Below are 23,247 nucleotides of genomic sequence, written 5' to 3'. Positions count from 1 at the left end.
ACTGAGGGGTGGGCAGCAGTCACAAGCACTAAGAGAGAAGTACAAAAGACAACAGGACTAGGGACTGCCTGAAGCTCAAAGAGCCGCCTGGAGGACCTTAAGCTGGCATCAGAAGAGGCATGAACATCAAGCAGATAAGACTTGAAGAATGTGTGAACATTAGGTGTTAGATGCCAAAAAGTCTAAGAAACACTCACAGATCTAGTAGAGGGCACCTTGACAGGAAAGGTTGGAACCCAATCCTTAAGATGATAAGCATGAACAATAGTCTGTCTGAACCACTAAGAAATGGGAAAAAAAAAAAAAAGGTTTCCCTTTTCATGTCCTGATTAGCTGGAAGGCAGAAATTATCCTAGGAAGGAAGACAGGAATAAAGTTCTGGGCTACCTACAGAAATGGTTCTTTACAGGATTAGCCTGTTAGCGAAGACAGGTGATAGCAACAAGAAAGAGTAGAAAGGGGCTTTATCTCTGATCAATTCAATGACATTTTTTTGAAGTGTGGAAGAACTTAGTTCAGATCCCAGAGACTCACGGGGAACAGCACAGGGAAAAGCCGCATAGACACTTATGTGTCCCATCTGGGCTTCAACAACTATGCTGTTAAAGCAGGCAAACATGAAAAATAAGGCTAAATCGGTCCTCTAGACAAAAGATCCAGATAATCTGGTAGAGCTCATGGAGCATCTTACAGAAGACTTATCAAGTTCGAATACCACATTCGCCTAGGCCAGTTCAGAAGTATTAGGATCATTGGAATACTGTCAATCACAATCCTGAGAATCAGATGTGGAACGAGTTTCAGGGAAGAAGAGAAGTACATCAGTGTGTACCGACCCCGTGGAGCTCCCAGACTATCTGCTAATTTCACTAAAGGAGCCTTCCATCTGCCAATTTTCTACATCTGGGATGTAAATGGCAGACAGGGCTGGAACATGAAGTTCTGGCCATTACAGTACATTACAGTATCCACAATACCTGTCCTGCTTCGGTGAGACTTCTGCTTTTTCCATGACGCTTGACGTATGCTATTTATTGAGCGTTGTCCAACTGAATCTGGATTGGACAACCCTCCAGGCAGGAGGTCTAATGTTGCAGGGAGAAACAAATCATCCTAAGTTCCAGAATGTTTAACATTAGACAGAGTGGTTTGACTGTAGGTCCCCTTGTCCCCACAAGTTGCCCAGACTGGACTAACGCCTCTTCACCAATCCTACAGGCATACATCCTTCATGAGGATTTCTCAAAAGACCAGAAGGAAGGACTTTGACTGTAATGCAGAATTCCTAAGCCACCAAGCCAAGAACAACCTGTGCCAGATAATTTGGTTTCTCCAAGGACAGGACTGATTTGTTCCATAATGACAGGATGTTGTGTTGTAGGGGTCTAGAGTGGACAGCCTCAAATTAAGTCTACTGGCAGTCAATGGACTACCATGCAGAAATAAAGAAAGAGTCAAGTAACACCTGCTCTGAAAAGTTTGAGACTGGGGGCAGAGACTGGGAAGGAGCATCTGGTTTCAGTGCGAACGTCTGAAGATTCAGACCAATAAAAGAGGGAAGTCTAAACAGCATCCAGTTGTGCTAGTGACGAGGTAACTCTCAGTGCTCAGCCCGCAAAAGTGAGTCCTCGGAGATAGGGTTACGCTTGAGCAATGCTCTGGACCCAGAGAGCGCCACATAGCTATCTATTACCAGAACATGCAGGTCTCAAAAGCACCACAATACAGTCTCCAGTGCTCAAAGGACACATGCCAGGCTAGCCATGTCTAGTCCAGTTCGTTCCAAGTACGGAACCCAAAACCAGGCAAAGGAATGGCTGATCCTGATAGCTGTATATGGAGAATAGCTTGGCAGTGATGAAGCATGAAATGTAAAGTGGTAGTTAAGGCTAACGTCAAACATTCTTGATTGGCAGAATATCTGCAGGATTCATTTTGCACAGGAGCATTTGCATTTTGACAGCCGCTCCAGTAATGGAATACTTAGGAAATCCTAGCCAACATTTTGACAGCCAGTAAGGAGTAGGACATAGGCAATATGCCCTATAAACTTTGTTGAAGTTTTTTTTTTTTTAGGATGTATTGCCTATATTTAAAATCCTGCCGTGTTAAACTACAAACAGTATTTAGGTTATAAAATAGTCATTTTCCTTTGCAAGTGCTCGTTAACATATTGCTTAGCCCCACTAGCAATTTTGCAATTGTGATTCACACGCGTTTCCACGTCATGCACAGGGCAGCCCTATGAGCATTTGTCAAACCAACGAAGCTCAGGGACCACATTTTGGCCCCGAGACAAGTGCGATTTTACACAAGCATTTTGCTGTGTGACAACTGTGCCAAATCTGCACCGCGTTTGGCACGGTTTTGCCAGGATCTGGAATTGTGAGCACAAACACACCAATACTGCCCACAATTCCTAACTGTGGAACTTCGAACAGGGCCTAAAAGTAAATATTGAAAGACTATAACCTGGTTAATACAGATACATTCTAGAAAACTCCAACATAAACTTTTGACTAAGCTTCAATGCAAGATCAATGACAACATTAAATTATAAAGACTGAATTTTGTTGGAAACATTCGCGTACTTAGTCATCTGCTGCTGCATATTGTGTTTGAATCCCAAACCAGCGAGAACCACAGAGGCTCTGAAATTAGAGAAAACAATAAGATTAAATGCTCTATAAAATATTCAGAGGGAACATAAATATTATACTGTACCTGGCTGGTGCTTTGTCTGCTTCAATTTCTTCCAGCTTGCTGTATATCTCTGATAAACGTACACTCTCTGAACCATCACCCCTGAAGATACACATGAAACAAAAAGGTAATCAAGAATAGTTTAAAGTTAAAAACAGCTTTAAACATTATTCACAAAATGTACACTTTGATTTGCATATGTTGTTTACAAAAATATTAATGCTATCTGCTGTAATTAAGGATTGTAATAGCAATAATGCATGCACTATACCTTCATGAATTGATCTTGAGATTAAAAAAAAAAAATCGAATTACAGTCAGTCATGGTTCCTGGGAGCATCTGACTTATGTCTGTGTAGTATCTCCATAGCAAATCTGACATTTAATTCCTAAGAGTTTTCAAAACTAGTGGGATTCAAACTAAAAAGGTTTAAAAAAAAAAAAAAAAAATTCCTGGGAAGTATATATGGCATAATATTTGAACCTATAATCTCCTATCCGGATATAGAAGTGCACAGTGGAATTCCATTATATGTCAGTGGATGTTCTCTTGCAGCATTGTTGGTGGTTCAATCACACGGAAGATAGCAGTACAACGAGATGGTCTCAAAGCCAGAATTAACCTTCTTGATTTAAAGGATAATGCCACTATAGTAGAAAAAAATATAGCCAATAAAGCCACAAGAGCCATGTTGTACTTTAGTTTAATGTTATTAAAAATTACCTTTCCTTTTCTATGCAAAATTCAATGCAATATGGCAACTTGAAGGTGTTCTGTACACAGTTTGTGTACAGAATGCCTTCAAAAATTTAATTTCCCTGCTTGTGTGACTGGCTCACTGATTTTCCCAGAAGTCTGCATTAAGGCTAGGTTCACACTAATGCGGTGTGGTAGATCGCATGTGATTCGCACAGGAACAGCACCGCATTCCTGTGCAAATCACATGAGATTTGTGTGCAGTGCGATTGGAGCCATACATTATGTATGGCTCAAATTGCACCAAACCAGCACCAAAAAGGTGCAGGACCCCTTTTTGGGTACGCACTAGAATTGGATCGCATGGGTATTCACATCTACGTGATCCGATTCTGCACATAGCACCGTTTTATGTGGACCAATTTCAGGGTGTTAACATACACACCTCCAACGGTTCGCATGAACGGGGTGCGATTCTGATGCGGTGAGAAATTCACACAAAAAAACGGTGTGAATTCTGCACCGCATCAGTGTGAACCCAGCCTAAACTGAGATTTCAGGCACCTGCAATAGAAATGTAAGTTTTGCTAAGATACTCCTCAAGGGTTAATTACTTCTAAGGACACTTCAGCTTTCCTCATTAGAACAAAATTTGTATCAGCAGATTGGTAATAAACCAGACAGCCACATTCAGAATTAGTATGCGTTCAGTCTGGTTAAACAGAGCTTTTTATTCACAGCAAAAAAAAGATAATATGCTAAAACGTTTGTTACAATGTGTGCAAAGTACACAGACAGCCTGGGGAGGGGTGTTTTTTCTTCCCACAAAAAGTAGGGTTACTTTTTCATTGAAACCCCCTTTTCAAGGATGCCTGTCATCAGAGAAATAATTGGGCAGCAGCTGCTCCTCTCCTAAAAATGCTAGCTGCCTCACTGTGTCTAGTTTAATACTTTTGAGTTAGAAACCTGGATCAAGCATGTACAAAACTCTATTTTTCACCTCTATTCCTCTTCTGTGTCATTGACTCAGAAAGCATTTAAGTCAAAGCAACAGCAAAGCAGCCAGGAAGTTTGCATTTTCAGAAGAAGGTGAAGACATGGATGGTAACCTAAAAATTTGTCCTAGAACAGGTGTACTTTAAGAAGTACACGGGGCAAAACAGATGGTCTAAAAGTAAAAGGGATCTTTCTGCTGAATATTTCGGCTCGTCGGGGTGACTTTGACAAAGTCCTCCTACAAAAAGAAAAATTCTGGATCTATACCCTGGGGGCACTTGTCCCATTTAGACTAAATACAGAACTCAACTTTGGGGTGTTTTTGAAATGAATTCCCTTGAACTCTTTATATACCCTGAGTTATAATTTACATTGGGATACCATATATATGAATTAAATATGGACTTCTGTGGACAAAATATGAATCTAACTATGCAATCTTCTCTATTCCTATTGGGTGGTGAGCATATACAATAATAGGATTGATATTGAAATTCTGGTAGCTGGACCTTGTCTTGATGTTTCCCTATGTGAACAAGAAATATGCTAATAATAATCTCCTCTTTATTATCTTCTTAGAAGATGACTTGATCTATAGCAATTAGGCTCCTCTTTTACATCCAGCAATCATTTTAAAATTCAAAATATGTGTTTTAATTCACTTTGGATATTCCTAATGTAGTGATACTCTTTCAACACAAGATGGCGAGGTGGAGACTACTTGGTATGCAATTAGTGCACCATATAAGGCGAAGGATTGAAGTCCCCTCCCAGTTCTGACGAAGTCTGCGGTGATTGGCGGACGAAACGCGTCAACGTATTGACGTCATTACGCTCGGCGTCTTCACTGGGTGCGGCGCCCACGAGGCGGGAAGGAACGGCGGTGTCACAGCTCCCTGCTAGGAAGGCCCAAGATCCTCTGAGAACTACCAGTGGGCTACTATTTACAGCGGTTCGCAAACGGCAATCCCTCAGGGAAACATACCTTCCACCGGTGGCAAGTTATTTAAAGCTTACGGCTGTTGAGATTTATAGAGCCTGCATGGTGTTTATAGGGCATGTTTCATGGGCCTAATTTACCCTGTATACTCGGGGAATTTTTTTGGAAATCCTCTTTGGAGGATAATCTACATATATATATATATATATATATATATATATATATATATATATATATATATATATATACGCTATCCTATCCAGGTATTCTTTGCTGTGACATAGCCACATCCTTATAAAACCGCAATAACCTTCTCTAATTGAGCAATTTTTGGAAACCCTTTATTGGGAATATTAAACTCAGGTATATATGGCCTGCTATATGCTATATACACATTATATGTGTTTGAAATCTACGCATTGTGCCTACCTGGCTCCTCACCCCCATATGCATCTTTGAAAAAGCATCAAGGACCTGATCCTATTTCAAGTCGACAGGAGTCTTCTTGATCTTTATTGATGGTAATATATCCACATTCTGTGTGTGTTTTGTTTTCGGGGTCACTTGATGCCCATGATCTATATATTTATTATTTTTTCTATATATATCCTCAGAATCATTTGGTACTGTGGACCTTGTTTCACTTGGGGTGGCTATCCAGGAAGTCCCTACATTTGAGAAGCGGGTATGATAGTCTCACTATTGAGAAGGTAATAGAAGTATCCATTGACTACTGTGGAGGGAGACCTGGTGAATTTTGGATGTGATTTGGTTTTCATATTTCTATACATATACTATGTATTTTTGTGTTCCAGCTTTTACATTCCAGGAGGTCCCTGACATATATTGGGAACACATCTGCTGAATACATGGTTTACTCAAATATAAGCGGGAAACCTACGGAAAACCCAGGATAACTATCTCATCATTACACAACTCTGCCTTATATGGTGCTCTATTTGCTAAGATGACCCTAAATTGAAGACGCTAAGTGTTTTTTAACATGATTTTATTTTTTTCACATGTACACCGTGCTCATGTTTAACCTCCCTATGATCTATGTGATCAAATAAAGTATTGTTAAAAATTATTTTTGAATTCATATTACTCCGCGTGGATCATTCAGTAACCTTCTTTTTCAGGTAGGGGTGTTCTTGTCACACTACCATATTGCTTAGTACTTTAAGTATGGCTATAAAAATTTTTAAAAAACTTTCAGCTACCTGTAAAAATATATTTTTGTCACCCAGAATAAAGTTTACTTAGAGTTGCGCAGCTCAATGTTAATTTAGTAATGATGGATATTGATGCAAAGTAGTGTTTGAACTCCATCACCTTCTTAGTCCCATCAATCTATTGGCTAAACCCTCAAAGTCTGTTTTGTACCCCAATGAAATGTAGGAAAATTATGTTATTTATGATTTTTTAAATTATTACAACCTATTATGTTACTAAATGAGTAAAGATGGCAATCCAGATATACTTTACGAATAATTAATGCAACCCCTGTTACAAGAAGGTCTAGCAAGGCAGTAAGTCATGGAACATGAATAAAAAAAATGTCATGAGAAAAATATAAAAGATGCTAGAAAACACTGTTCTGAAAACACAGCATTAAAGGACTTTTGTGCCAATTTGCTGATCCTCTGGCTGCACAACACAGTGAGCACCACTTATTTAGTGCAAGTAACAGGTTAGGGGTTCTGACATACTTGTTTGGCATCAGTGAATCATCACATAAGAATTATAAATATACAAAGAATCCCCCTGCGCTCCACAGAACCTAGTGACCAAAAGTTAGCTGCTATCACCTATTCTTTATACCTCAAGATATGTGCAAACAAATTATATTTATGATGAAGCGCTCAACTTATATAAAAGTGAAAATTATCTCCATCCAAAAAGATTATAATAAATTAAATAATCATCAATCTACAAAATATCTAGTGCAAAATCCCCACACATAGATTATAAGCCCCCTGGTGGTAAATAGTAATAATCAACAAAAAACACTTAAATTGTGCAAAGTGATAAATATTATATAGGAAAAATAATTCAAAATCAATTCAAAATTATTAGTGATGCCACACTGTGCAAAATAATAAAAGTGTTCAATACACGGTGGTTATGACTTCACTCCATGCTGCAATTGTGCTCTTCGTGATACTCTTGATGTGACTCCCCTCAATAATAGCCAAAGTGCCCCCTCACCTTCCACATTCGACCCTTGCAGGTCACAAAGCTTTATATATGTAATATATCTCTGCCAGGTTTTTGATACTCCACTGCCTCCACCGACTTAATCAAGATCCTCCTCCAAGCAATGAGTTCCTCTCAAATACCTTCCCTCACAATACGGACTCAAATACAGGGCGCATATGCAAGAAAAGAACAGACCTCCATAGTGCAACACTGTTTTAATGCACTCAAGGTTAGACAACAAAAATCGCACTCACATATCCTCCAACAGAGAGAAGCAGTTTCCCATGTGCTATGGGTATACTCAGGTGTACAAAGATGGCGTCCGAACCCGGAACCGGAAGTACGTCACCCCTATGACCGGAAATACGTTGACGCGTTGCGCCACGATCACGTGGCTTCTTCAGGATCCTGAAGAAGCCACGTGATCGTGGCGCAACGCGTCAACGTATTTCCGGTCATAGGGGTGACGTACTTCCGGTTCCGGGTTAGGACGCCATCTTTGTACACCTGAGTATACCCATAGCACATGGGAAACTGCTTCTCTCTGTTGGAGGATATGTGAGTGCGATTTTTGTTGTCTAACCTTGAGTGCATTAAAACAGTGTTGCACTATGGAGGTCTGTTCTTTTCTTGCATATGCGCCCTGTATTTGAGTCCGTATTGTGAGGGAAGGTATTTGAGAGGAACTCATTGCTTGGAGGAGGATCTTGATTAAGTCGGTGGAGGCAGTGGAGTATCAAAAACCTGGCAGAGATATATTACATACAGTTGCAAGAAAAAGTATGTGAACCCCTTGGGATTACGTTAAGTTTTGCATGAATTGGGCATAAAATGTGCTCTGAACATCATCTAAGTCACAACAATAGAAGAACACAGTCTGCTGAACATAATACTACACAAACATTAGATGTTGCCATGGTTTAATTGCACATAACATGTAAACATTCACAGTGCAGGGAGGAAAAAGTATGTGAGGCCCTAGCTTAATGACTTCTCCCAGAGCTAATTGGAGCCAGGAGTGAGCCAACCTTGACTCCAATCAGTGTGATGATATTGGATGTGTTGCTGACAGCTGTCCTGCCCTTAAAAAACACGCACCTGTTTTGGGTTTACTGGCTTCAAGAAGCACTGTCTGATGTGAACCATGCCTCGCAGAAAAGAGCTCTCAGAAGACCTACGATCAAGAATTGTTGACTTGCATATAGCTGGAAAGGGTTACAAAATTATCTCCAAAAGCCTTGATGCTCATGTGTCCACGGTAAGAAAGACTGTCTACAAGTGGAGAAAGTTTAGCACTGTTGCTACTCTCCCTCGGCGTGGTCGTCCTGTAAAAATGACTGCAAGAGCACAGCGCAGAATGCTGCATGAGGTAAAGAAGAATCCCAGAGTGTCAGCTAAAGACCTACAGAAATCTCTGGCACATGCTAACATTTTTGTTGACACATCTACAATAAGGAAAACATTAAACAAGAATGGAGTACATGGGAGGACACCACAGAGGAAGCCATTGCTGTCCAAAAAGAATATTGCAGCACGTTTGAAGTTTGCAAAAGAGCACCTGGATGTTCCACAGCACTACTGGCAAAATATACTGTGGACATATGAAACCAAGATTGAGTTGTTTGGGAAGAACACACAACACTATGTGTGGAGAAAAAAAGGCACAGCACACCAACATCAAAACCTCATCCCCACTGTAAAACATGGCGGAGGGAGCATCATGGTTTGGGGCTGCTTTGCTGTCTCAGGGCCTGGACGGATTGTTGTCATTGATGGGAAAATGAATTCCAGAGTTTATAAAGACATTTTGCAGGAAAACGTACGACCATCTGTCCGCCAACTGAAGCTCCGCAGAGGATGGGTGATGCAACAGGACAATGACCCAAAGCATACAAGTCATTCAACAAAACAAAGGCTGCAACAGCACAGAATACACCTTCTGGAGTGGCCCAGTCAGAGTCCTGACCTCAACCCGATTGAAATGCTGTGGCATGACCTTAAGAGAGTGATTCACACCAGACATCCCAAGAATATTGCTACACTGAAACAGTTTTGTGAAGAGGAGTGGTCCAAAATTACTCCAGATCGTTGTGCAGGTCTGATCTGCAACTACAGGAAACGTTTGGTTGAGGTTATTGCTGCCAAAGGAGGGTCAACCAGTTATTAAGTCCAAAGGTTCACATACTTTTTCCTCCCTGCACTGTGAATGTTTACATGTTATGTGCAATTAAACCATGGCAACATCTAATGTTTGTGTAGTATTATGTTCAGCAGACTGTTTTCTTCTATTGTTGTGACTTAGATGACGTTCAGAGCACATTTTATGCCCAATTCATGCAAAACTCCACGTAATCCCAAGGGGTTCACATACTTTTTCTTGCAACTGTATATAAAGCTTTGTGACCTGCAAGGGTCGAATGTGGAAGGTGAGGGGGCACTTTGGCTATTATTGAGGGGAGTCACATCAAGAGTATCACGAAGAGCACAATTGCAGCATGGAGTGAAGTCATAACCACCGTGTATTGAACACTTTTATTATTTTGCACAGTGTGGCATCACTAATAATTTTGAATTGATTTTGAATTATTTTTCCTATATAATATTTATCACTTTGCACAATTTAAGTGTTTTTTGTTGATTATTACTATTTACCACCAGGGGGCTTATAATCTATGTGTGGGGATTTTGCACTAGATATTTTGTAGATTGATGATTATTTAATTTATTATAATCTTTTTGGATGGAGATAATTTTCACTTTTATATAAGTTGAGCGCTTCATCATAAATATAATTTGTTTGCACATAAGAATTATAGTTTTATTATTATTTCAGCATTAGCATTGCACATGACAAAATGAACAGGACAATTTTCATAAACCATACATTCTGCTGCATTTTTCAAGCATAAACTTAGCTTACTTCCCAGCACTGATCCTTGCATTCAGTTCTTTCTCCTCGCATAGAAGACTCTCACGTAAAGTATCACACTCCAATACACTTTGCAGTGCTGGGGTATCATCACCAGCTACCTCCTGCTCCACATGCAGGATGCTGATGTGTGAAGGAACACGAAGGCTACGACTAGCAAGCATCTTCAATAATGTTGTTTTACCCAGACCGTTTCTGCCAACCAATCCATATCGGCGACCCGTTGCCAAATGCAATTCTGCACCAGTGAGCAGGACTCTATAAAACAGATAATAGAATATACCAACATTAGGAAAGTTCCATAACAATAAGACTACAAATCACTTTAAGGCTCCATGCACACTAGCGTTTTTTATAGGCTGAAAAAAAAAAAAAAAAAAAAAAACTGGATGAAAAACATTAATAATAGTGTTTTTAGCCAGCTTAGAGTAGCATTTAGGAGAGTTAGCGTTTTTACAGTACATGTGGAAGGAAAAAAAAAAAAAAAAAAAAGCTGTTAGGAGCATTTTAGTAGCAGGAGCACTTGAATGCTCACAAAAATGCTTCAAAAAACTATTTTTTTTTTCTTCTCCTAAATGCTGAAACATGAAAAATGCTATTAGTCTAAAATAGTGTACATGGACACATAGGATATTAGAGATAGAAATTTATATATATCCAGTCATATACGACCCTTGGCAATTGCATGGACCGTTGCTCGTAAGCGACTTTTTCCACGAATTCTCTTAGCAATTATTTTACAGGGTAGGTTGCCAGGTCTTTCCACAACCCACCCACCCACACACCAAAATTCTTAATACTCCCCAGATCACTTTAATATCAGTGTTACCAGAGCCATACATACAAACAAAATTAAATAGGGCTCCGGGTTTTCTTAAAAGAGAAGTAGGGGCCGCCCCCCCCCCCCATTTGTACTTGCCGAGGTAGATGCATCATCAGTCCGATGCTGCATCTGTCCCCCACCGGCTCCAAGTGTGAGAGCTCAGTGATCACATGACTGCTGATCACTGAGTTCTCACAGCCGCTCTGAGCAGAGAGCAGTGACTGTCAGTCACTACTGTCTGCTCTACCCCCCAGCACTCACTGGAGCGCTGGGCTGTGCAGGGGGAGAGAGCGGATGGCTCAGGCTCTCAGGGCTTAACTGAGAGGCTGAGCCAGGTGCTGCTCAAGACTCTGAGTTGGATTCTGACTTTAAAGTCAGGATCTTTCTCCAGCACTTGGACTGGCTGAGTGACGTCAGCCAATAGCAGACTTCAGTCCGTTGTCAGCTGAAACCGGGTCACAGGAGTGCACAATGAACTGCACTCCTGCGATTCACAGGAGAAGTATAGCCAAAAGAGCTTTGGCTGTACTTCTCCTTTAAACCCTAATCCTAACTCCAGAAACCACTAAACAGCTCATCCACTCCCTCATCATATCACGACTCGACTACTGCAACTCCCTCCTCACTGGCCTGCCTCGCCGCTGGCTATCCCCTCTTCAGTCCATCCTGAACACGGCTGCCAGACTCATTCACCTTTCCAACCGCTCTGTCTCCGCCACCCCCCTCTGCCAATCCCTCCACTGGCTTCCGATTGTGCAACGGATCAAATTCAAAATCCTAACGCTGACGTACAAAGCTGTCCACCATACTGCCCCGAACTACATCACCGACCTAATATCCAAGTACCGCCCAGCACGCACACTCCGCTCCTCACAAGACCTCCTTCTCTCTAGTTCCCTGGTCTCCTCCTCCCATGCCCGCCTCCAGGACTTCTCCAGGGTGTCACCCATCCTCTGGAACTCCCTGCCCCAACCCATCAGATTATCACCTACTCTCCTCTCCTTTAGGCGCACCCTGAAAACCCATCTCTTCAGGGAAGCCTACCCCACCCCCTGCTAACTTGCCGACCTCCTCCACTCTTCCTACCACTCCATCCCCCACAGCTATCTCCTCCTGTGCCACCACCCCCTCCCTCCTAGATTGTAAGCTCGAAAGAGCAGGGCCCTTGATCCCCTCATGTTTTGCATTGTATTGGTATTGTTCTGTCACATGTTCTGTCTCCCTTTGTAATGTACAGCGCTGAGCGAACTATTGGCGCTTTATAAATACTGTATAATAATAATAATAATAATAATAATAATAATAAAACCCTGCATACACTATAATCGCCAGATATTGGTGCAAACCATATATCCCATCTATGATAGGCTGGGCTTGCAAAATGGACTGTCACATGGAAAGACTGATCTCTTGAGACACTGGCAAACATGATTCTTCCAAGATCATTTGGACTGTATGGGAATACTTAAGGTACTAATCAAACTTCTCATACAGTTGAAAAGGAGTGTAGAGGCGTTATGCTGGCCTTCAATTCTAGGGTCATTTAGAACCATTGGAGGTGCTCAGGTGAACCACATACCTGGGGTTTGGTTTGTTTTTTTAATCTCTCCCTCTTTTCTCCTTTTTCTATCTTTTTCCTGACGTTTCCTTTGAAACATATCAAGACCGATTTGTGTCTCTCCTGCAATCTATCTAAACTTTACCTCTTCAAACCAGAATGCTATATGCTGAGATGTTGACTCCAATACAACCGGACTTATAGCATTGTATTATGGATGCTCAATAGATGTCTTATTTTGCATACACAGTCTAGATATACTAAGATATTTGAATCCTATATTCCTACTGTTCCGAGATCTCAGCTGTTAAATGGATATGCCGTTTTCAGTTTTTCATTTGGAACAAACTGCTATGGGTTATTGTCATTTAAGCCAGATATTCAAGTTATATAGTACTATAATCTACTTCATCCCACAATGTTTTTCTTCTCCTTATACAGTCAGGTCCATAAATATTGGGACATCGACACAATTCTAACATTTTTGGATCTATACACCACCACAATAGATTTAAAATGAAACGAACAACATATGCTTTAACTGCAGACTGTCAGCTTTAATTTGAGGGTATTTACATCCAAAATCAGGTGAACGGTGTAGGAATTACAACAGTTTGCATATGTGCCTCCCACTTGTTAAGGGACCAAAAGTAATAGGACAATTGGCTTCTCAGCTGTTCCATGGCCAGGTGTGTGTTATTCCCTCATTATCCCAATTACAATGAGCAGATAAAAGGTCCAGAGTTCATTTCAAGTGTGCTATTTGCATTTGGAATCCGTTGCTGTCAACTCTCAAGATGAGATCCGAAGAGCTGTCACTATCAGTGAAGCAAGCCATCATTAGGCTGAAAAAACAAAACAAACCCATCAGAGAGTTAGCAAAAACATTAGGCGTGGCCAAAACAACTGTTTGTAACATTCTTAAAAAGAAGGAACGCACCGGTGAGCTCAGTAACACCAAAAGACCAGGAAGACCACGGAAAACAACTGTGGTGGATGACCAAAGAATTCTTTCCCTGGTGAAGAAAACACCCTTCACAACAGTTGGCCAGATCAAGAACACTCTCCAGGAGGTAGGTGTATGTGTGTCAAAGTCAGCAATCAAGAGAAGACTTCACCAGAGTGAATACAGAGGGTTCACCACAAGATGTAAACCATTGGTGAGCCTCAAAAACAGGAAGGCCAGATTAGAGTTTGCCAAACGACATCTAAAAAAGCCTTCACAGTTTTGGAACAACATCCTATGGACAGATGAGACCAAGATCAACTTGTACCAGAGTGATGGGAAGAGAAGAGTATGGAGAAGGAAAGGAACTGCTCATGATCCTAAGCATACCACCTCATCAGTGAAGCATGGTGGTGGTAGTGTCATGGCGTGGGCATGTATGGCTGCCAATAGAACTGGTTCTCTTGTATTTATTGATGATGTGACTGCTGACAAAAGCAGCAGGATGAATTCTGAAGTGTTTCCGGCAATATTATCTGCTCATATTCAGCCGAATGCTTCAGAACTCATTGGACGCCGCTTCACAGTGCAGATGGACAATGACCCAAAGCATACTGCAAAAGCAACCAAAGAGTTTTTTAAGGGAAAGAAGTGGAATGTTATGCAATGGCCAAGTCAATCACCTGACCTGAATCCAATTGAGCATGCATTTCACTTGCTGAAGACAAAACTGAAGGGAAAATGCCCCAAGAACAAGCAGGAACTGAAGACAGTTGCAGTAGAGGCCTGGCAGAGCATCACCAGGGATGAAACCCAGCGTCTGGTGATGTCTATGCGTTCCAGACTTCAGACTGTAATTGACTGCAAAGGATTTGCAACCAAGTATTAAAAAGTGAAAGTTTGATTTATGATTATTATTCTGTCCCATTACTTTTGGTCCCTTAACAAATGGGAGGCACATATGCAAACGGTTGTAATTCCTACACCGTTCACCTGATTTGGATGTAAATACCCTCAAGTTAAAGCCGACAGTCTGCAGTTAAAGCACGTCTTGTTCGTTTCATTTCAAATCCATTGTGGTGGTGTATAGAGCCAAAAATGTTAGAATTGTGTCGATGTCCCAATATTTATGGACCTGACTGTATATGCCTTATTCAAAGTATAGGATACTTTTCTGTACTTTGCACTTATACTTGAAAACTTAAATAAAATCAGATTAACCTCTTGATGCCGGTGGTATGTATATATGTGGCCTCTCGATGGGTGGGCCTTAACGTTGAGAGGCCACATATATGCGTACCAGAATGTAAACAGAGCTGTACCAAGAGCGTGCACCTGGTGCGCTCCCGACAAATTTACCAGTGGCTAACAGAAAGCTCCCAATATTTACTTGTGATCGCGAGCTTTCCAATCATGTGACTACTGTAACAGCCAATCACGGCGGTCACATGATCAGAAACCCCACCTCCTGTCATCAGAAACCTCTTAAAAGGAGTTAAACATATACAAATAACAGTCTTTAGCCTCATCCCCATCGCCCTATAGCAGAAATACTGCTACATGACAGCAGGGGTGAGCAAAATCACTATATATATGCATTTCCAGGTAGGGGGCGCGCGCGAGCTGCACAGCAATCCAGAGCAGTCCGAATACAGTGAAAAAACACACCGCCCCCTAGTAAAACACTCCCAGCACACAGTTAACCCTTTGATCGCCCCTCATTTTAACCCCTTCCTGCCCAGTGCCATTAGTACAGTGTCAGTGCTTTTTTTCTTTTGCACTGATCACTGTATTGGTGTCACTGGGGGTGTCAGTGACACCAAGTCAATTCTCCCCAGTGTCAGAATGTCCGCCGTAGTCCTGCTATAAGTCGCTGATCGCCGCCATTACTAGTAAAAATTTTTAAAAATCCCAGTATATATACCGCCATTTGTAAATGCTATAACTTTCATGTAAACCAATTAATTTAAACGTATTGGGTTTTTTTTTTTTAGCAAAGACATGTCGCAGAATACATTTTGGTGTAAATTTATGACGAAATTTGATTTTTTAAATTTCTTTTTTGAAAATGTTTATTAGTAAAAAGTCAAACATGTTGTTTTTTCCTCAAAATTGACAGTCTTTTTTTTTTTTTATTTGCAGTGCAAAAAATAAAAAAAACGCACAGGCGATCAAATACCACTGAAAGAAAGCCCAATTCGTGGGAAAGGATGTACATTTCATTTGGGTGCATGGTTGCATGACCACACAATCGTCAGTTAAAGTAAAGCAGTGCCATAACACAAAAAATGGCCAGGTCAGAAAGGGGGGTAAATCTTTAGGAAGGCAAGTGGTTAAACTCTATTGTTTACATCTGGTTCACCTCTGCATGGTAACCAATCAGCTTCTAACTTCAGCTTTTTCAATTAAGATTTGACAATAAAACCTAGAAGCTGAGTGGTTTCTATGCAAAGCTGCACCAGATTTTGCCTTCTACAGTTTTAGTAAATCAATCCCATGGTCTAGAAGGGATCTTCTTTTATATTGTTAGGGCATTGACTGTTTTTTGAAACAGTCAATGCTCTTGCACAAAATACTGCCTTCAGGGATACTTAATTCGACTTAACTACATATTCATTATGATGAGATTCTATTTTACTTAATGTTCAATTCAGGAAGCAGGTAAACTGCAAAAGTAAATAAGGTGTAATGAGCTATATGGGGGTCTTCATATAATATACACTTACTGAGAAAGAGAACTAGATTATCAGTGCCAAAAAAAAAACCTGTAAATTCACGTTTTAGTAATTTTCATGTTTTACCCCCTTTTTTCCCCTAAAAACCTACCTTTCTCCAAAGGACACATCGAAATTCTCAATTCGAATGTCATATGATTTATTCTTGCCACTGGATTCTATTCGATTCTCCTTTTTACTGGCAGCTTGACTGGCTGATGCCTCTTCCATCACTCTGTAGGATATAAGTGAAAATTAAATATAGGTTTGCAGAAAAAAAAAAGGCAATGACACATATGAAAGTAATCCCAGATCTCTCATTAAAGAGTACCTGTCATTGCCCATGCTATCACAAGGGATGTTGTTCATTCCTTGTGATAGCAATAAAGTTGATAAACAAAAAAATAGAGAGTGAAAAAATTTAAAAATAAGTAAAAATGTAAAAAAAAATGTAAAAAATTTTAAACCCCCCCCATTTCCCTGTGCTTGCATGCATCGAACCCATGTGCATAGGTAAAGAGCGATCGCACCACACATATAAAAAAGGTATTCATTGCGAACATCAGATTGGGAGCAACAATTTTAGCACCAGACCTCTTCTGTAAATCTAAAGTGGTAAGCTGTAAAGGCTTTTAAAGCGTTGCCTATGGATAATTTTATGTACGTAGTTTGTCGCCATTCCACATAAGTGCGCAATTTTAAAACGAGGTATCTTTTTACTCAGCGTAACATCTTTTATAGTTTACCAAAAAATGGGTATTATATTGTGTTTGTGTGCACTTAAATTCATTAGTGTATTATTTCCCCCCAAAAATTTGCATTTGAAAAAATTGTTGCACAAATACTGCATGACATAAAAAAATTGCAACACACCATTTTATACTTTAGGGCATGTGCTTAAAAATATATATAATATTTGGGGGTTCTAAGCAAAGTTTCTAGCACAAAAATGCAGATTTTTACATAAATGTAGGAAGTGTCAGAATAGGCCTGGTTTTAAATTGGATAAATGTTACTAATTCCAGAACAGTAAAATCAGTCTGTATATGCAGTAAAACATGCTTGTTTTACTCACTGTTGAACCTAAGGGGTTAAACCTCGGCATTGTGTAGAAAGGTTTAATCCTGTATTCTCTGATCCTCCCCTTCTTCCACTGTCCCCGACTCCTCTCCTCATAGAACAGACCCTTGGGGGCAAGCTGAACATGCTCAGTTTGGTGTGTATTGCTAGGGAGTTATTTTTTTTCTTGGGAGAGCGCATGTGATCAGCACAGGGTCAATCAGCACTGCCCAGACAGAGGGTCAAGGGTCCTGCAGTCTTATAGGACAGTGAGGGGAGAATATAAACTCCTTCTACAAGCTTTAACCAGTGCTCTGCTGGACATTGACAGAAGTCGTAAGACTGACTGCTGATGAGAATAGGTATTTAGCAGTTTATATTTACTAAAATAACTGCATTTCTATGTTCTGAGTACTGTGGGAGTTTAGTAACACTTTAAACTGAGAAAATATACTATGTTAAATTGAAAAAAAAAAGTTATTTTAAAATTGATAGCAGTAACATGTCTTATAAAATGTTGGGACAGGGCCATGTTTACTACGGTGTAGCATCTGCTCTTCTTTTAACAACATTCTGTAAAGGTCTGGGAACTAAGGAGACCAGTTGCTTGAGTTTTGGGAGAGGAATGTTGTCCCATTCCTGCCCAATATAGGATTCTAACTGCTTAACAATCCTGGCCTTCTTTATCATATTCTTCATTTCAAGAAGTGCCAAATACTTTCAATTTGTGAAAGGTCTGGACTGCAGGCAGGCCAGTTAAGCACCCAGGCTGTTCTAGCCATAAAGGCTGCTGCCTTTCCAGATGTGCAAGCTGCCCATTCCATACACACACAAATGTGCCCCCATAGTATCAGAGATGCAGGCTTTTGAACTGAGTACTAATAAGCCGCAGGGTCCCTCTCTGCTTTAATCCGAAGGGCATGACACCCATGGATGCAAAAAAAAAAAAAAAAAAGTCACATTTCGATTAGTCTGTTCACAAAACAATTTTCCACTTAGCAACAGATCATTTTAAAAGAGCTTTGGCCCAAAGAAGGCAACGTTTCTGGATCATGTTCAGATATGGCTGCTTTGCATAATAGAGCTTTACCTTACATTTCATGCTTGTTATTTCAGAATCATGCTTGTTTATTCTTGCAAATAAAAGATTTTCCATTGACCGATATCAATTCGGTACATAAATAACAGAATCTGACTTTGGATCATGAGTAATTGCCAAGTGCATTAGTGCATGTGCCTTAGTTCACAAAGACACTCCCTCTGGTGTATCAGTGCAAGTTGTGGATTTCCTGTGATGGACTGGAAGCCGTTCCACAATGTATCCGCACAGTGGAGGAACCTTTATTTAGAGCTTTCAGATGAACTCTCAAGCTGTCTATTCTCCTCAGGTGATGCCTGGTTACTATTTACAGATGGAGTAGACTTTTCTTCTTTTTTGGCAGACTTCTTTCCACAAAGACTCCAGGGTCACAAGGTCTTGGAGGCTCCAGTCACATAGCACTGTACTGGTATCCTTAAAGCAAGTGAATTATCATCATGCTTGTTTTTAACGCAGTGCCAACTGAGGGCTGAACAGGTATCCAATATTGCGTTTCAATCTTGTCCCTTGCACACAGAGATTTTTCCCGATTCTTGGAATCTTCTGATGATAGTATGTACTGTAGATGATGATATATTTAAAGTCTTTGTCGTTGAGGAACATTATTCTAAAATTGTTAAACAGTTCTTAGACACAGCTTTTCACAAACTGGTGAACCTCTGCCCATCTTTACTTGTGAGACACTGACACTCCAAGATGCAATTTTTATACCCAATCATTTTACTGACCTGTAGCCAATTAATCTGATTTAGTCACAAAATGTTCCTCCAGTTCTTCCTTGTTAGTACTGCTAACCTGTATAGTTTTTTCTTGCCCTGTCCCAACTTTTCTTTTACGGGTAGCTGCCCTCAATTTCAAAATTACCTTTTTTTTTTTTGAAAAATGGTACATTTTCTCATTTTAAACATTTGAGATGTTTTGTATTTTCTATTGTGAATAAAATAGGAGTTTGAGATTTGCAACTCATTGCATTCAGTTTTTATGTAGAATTTTCACAGCGTTCCAACTTTTCTGGAATTGATGTTGTATATTGAGAGGAATATGAAGGCTGGCATTACAGTTCTCCTTCTGAAGGTGCTTGTTACCTTGCTGCCAACGATTTTAATACTTTGAATGAATGACCAGGAATAAGTAAGCAGCAAATTATGTCAGTCTGAAGTTGAACACACACAGACCTCTGTGTTTGTGTCAACAACTCATTAAAATTACTAAAGAATCTTGATCAGCCAGGCAGCTAGCATTTTCAGAAGGACATTTCAGCAATAGAAACATGTGAGCTTACTGTACCTTCTCCATCTCCAGGTGCATGCTCCAAATTTTTCTTTTAAGTCCAACTACCAGCTTGGAATAATAAATGAATCTGTGCTCGATCTTTGCATAACAGAGCACTTAGGTTCTGGGGGTACCTGGGCTCTCAGTAGATAAACAGAAATGTTCAATGGACGTAGGACCATCTTAGTAGTTAGGGGAAGCCCACAGGATCACTTTAAACATACAGCAAGGTCTTTCTTGCCTTCTGCTCATAAAAATCTTTTTTACACTTACACATTCCCACCACCTTTCTGCGAGTCACGTTCAAAACGCTTTTCTTGCTTAGACTTCAGTTTAGCTTCAGCCTTTTCTAGCTTCCTTACGTCAACAGTCTGTAGAGAAATTAGAAATTAGCATTGTGATGTCAATCAAAAATGATCATAAACTAACACCTTTATTCTTCTATCTCGAGCAATGTGGTTGCACTCAATATAACCCCAAACAGCAATACGGCAACAGCCATACTGTAAATAGGCTGCACTAATGCTCTCAAAAGACATACTTACTAAATTCTTTTCACATTAATTTTAACGTAATAGTAGTTTTAAATTAGGTATATGTTCAGTATTAAGGCTTTTTTCCCCGCTTTTAGGTAGACTAGAAAAGGTTTAGAACTGATGTTACTGCAGTCTGTATCCCAATGGAAAAATGTCCCTTCCTGTTCTAGAGAGTAGTAAACAGGACAGGTATAGACTAGAAATCTTTCTGAGGATGACGACATTAATAAAAAAAACATTTAGCAGAGATGAATCAGGACCCCTAAGAACCATATTTGACCATTTTTCATACCATCCAAAACTAAAATAAAATGTTTTGGTTGAAAATAGGATTATACTCACTGAAATATCATTTCTACTTTACCTTTGAGTTATCCTGTCAACTACAGGATGATTAGACACAGGCAAACAAAATAGCCATAGGCCAGCCCAAGATAACCCTCCCTACTACCAGCAAACCCCAGTTTCATAGTACAGCAGTACCAGGAGCTAGATCATAAAGTAGTATAAAACCCCAAAACAAAAAAAGTATTATATTGCAGCTTACCAATCCTTAGATGCGGTGGCTGCATTAATCTATTTTAGTATTTTTGCTTTATTTTTACCTGTAGAGCCTGTTATTTTTCAACTTACATTAAAGTGCAACTAAACCCATCAATTCACAAAACAATTACATTCAAGGCATGTCATGAATGGTAACCAATATACAGTGAAGGAAATAGGTATTTGATCCCCGCTGATTTTGAATGCTTGCCCACTCACAAAGGTCTGGAGACTGGCTAGACCACTTGAGAACCCTAATGTGCTTCTTTTTGAGCCACTCCTTTGTTGCCTTGGCCAAGTGCTTGGGGCATTGCCATGCTGGAACACCCATCCACGACTCATTTTCAATGCCCTGGCTGAGGGAAGAAGGTTCTCACCTAAGATTTGATGGTACCTTGTCCCATCCATCGTCCCTTTGATGCGGTGCAGTTGTCCTGTCCCCTTAGCAGAAAAACACCCCCAAAGCAGAATGTTTCCACCAGTATGTTTGACAGTTGGGATGGTGTTCTTGGGGTCATAGGCAGCATTCCTCCTCTTCCTCCAAACACAGCGAGTTGAGTTGATGCCAAAGAGCTCGATTTTGGTCTCATCTGACCACAACACTTTCAACCAGTCCTCCTCTGCATCATTCAGATGTTCATTGGCAAACTTCAGACAGGCCTGGACATGTGCTTTCTTTAGCAGAGACCTTGCGGGCACTGCAGGATTTCAATCCTTGTCGGCGTAGTGTGTTACCAATTGTTTTCTTGGTGACTGTGGTCCCAGCTGCCTGGAGGTCATTGACAAGATCCTCACGTGTAGTTCTGGGATGATTCCTCACTGTTCTCATGATCACTGACACTCCGCGAGGTGAGATCTTGCATGGTGCACCTGACCTAGGGAGACTGACAGTTGTTTTGTGTTTCTTCCATTTGCAAATGATTGCACCAACTGTTGTCACCTTCTCACCAAGCTGCTTGGCGATAGTTTGGTAGCCCAGTCCAGACTTGTGTAGGTCTACAATCTTGTCCCTGACATCCTTGGACAGCTCTTTGGTCTTTGCCATGGTGGAGAGTTTGGAATCTGATTGTTTGATTACTCCTGTGGACAGGTGTCTTTTATACTAGAGATGAGCGAAGTATTCAAAAATTCGATTCGACTGATTCGGCGAATTCGTGGAAAATATTCGATTCGAGTCGAATATATTCGCTGTGAATTTAACTTAAAAAAGGGTGTTTCTAGGCTTCAGAGAGACTTAATATTAGTGCAGAACACTGTACCTTTAATTTAAATGCCCTTGGAGTCTGCTGGGGAAGAGAAATAATACTGTCAGTCAGTATGACATGCAGATGAGTGCCGTCGATCTTAGAATCACAGCACACTTCACTCATTTGGCCAGTCACGGGGCCAAAACCAGTGTTTGGAGCCACAGTGTGGCGGTGGAGGCAGCAGCAATGGGAGGCCATACAGCAACCTATGACAAAATGGAAACCAGCAGGAGTGTGAGGAGACCTCAAAGTGGCACATGGCAGAGTGGGAGCAATGGGAGGCGGTACAGGGACCCATGTCACACTGTGGACCCAGCAGCAGCGTGACGAGGCGGTACGGGGGCCTATGGCAGATTTGGGGCCTGGCAGCACCTATGGGAGGCCTGTAATCTGCCAGCAACCTATGACAAAATGGAAACCAGCAGGAGTGTGAGGAGACCTGAAAGTGGCACATGGCAGAGTGTGGCGATGGAGACAGCAGCAATGGGAGGCCGTACAGGGACCCATGAGAGACTGTGGACCTGGCAGCAGCATGAGGAGGCGGTATAGGGGCCCATGGCAGATTAGGGGCCTGGCAGCAGCTATAGGAGGCCCGTAATCTGCCAGCACCCTATGACAAAAAATTGAACACACCAGCAGTGTGAGGAGACCTGAAAGTGGCACATGGCAGAGTGTGGCGATGGAGACAGCAGCAATGGGAGGCCGTACAGGGACCCATGAGAGACTCTGGACCTGGCAGCAGCATGAGGAGGCGGTATATAGGGGCCCATGGCAGATTAGGGGCCTGGCAGCAGCTATAGGAGGCCCGTAATCTGCCAGCACCCTATGACAAAAAATTGAACACACCAGCAGTGTGAGGAGACCTGAAAGTGGCACATGGCAGAGTGTGGCGATGGAGACAGCAGCAATGGGAGGCCGTACAGGGACCCATGAGAGACTCTGGACCTGGCAGCAGCATGAGGAGGCGGTATATAGGGGCCCAT

General features: G+C 41.0%; 1 protein-coding gene across 1 annotated transcript in view; it reads right to left on the bottom strand.

Annotated features, from left to right (window-relative positions):
- Positions 1-23,247, bottom strand: part of ABCF3 (ATP binding cassette subfamily F member 3) — a 59,714-nt gene that overhangs the window by 14,586 nt on the left and 21,881 nt on the right. Inside the window, exons 5-9 of the mRNA XM_089685472.1 lie at positions 20,212-20,309; positions 16,621-16,743; positions 10,459-10,725; positions 2,725-2,805; positions 2,592-2,651 (exon numbers count right to left, since the gene is read on the bottom strand). Coding sequence (XP_089541598.1) covers positions 2,592-2,651; positions 2,725-2,805; positions 10,459-10,725; positions 16,621-16,743; positions 20,212-20,309 — 629 coding nt within the window. The remainder of the gene's footprint in view (positions 1-2,591; positions 2,652-2,724; positions 2,806-10,458; positions 10,726-16,620; positions 16,744-20,211; positions 20,310-23,247) is intronic.

This window comes from Staurois parvus, unplaced genomic scaffold, assembly GCF_062004578.1.
Source record: "Staurois parvus isolate SC_StPar_1 unplaced genomic scaffold, SC_StPar_1.0 ptg000376l, whole genome shotgun sequence".
In the NCBI taxonomy this organism is placed as follows: domain Eukaryota; kingdom Metazoa; phylum Chordata; class Amphibia; order Anura; family Ranidae; genus Staurois; species Staurois parvus.
This window is presented reverse-complemented; position numbering and strand designations above follow the sequence as displayed.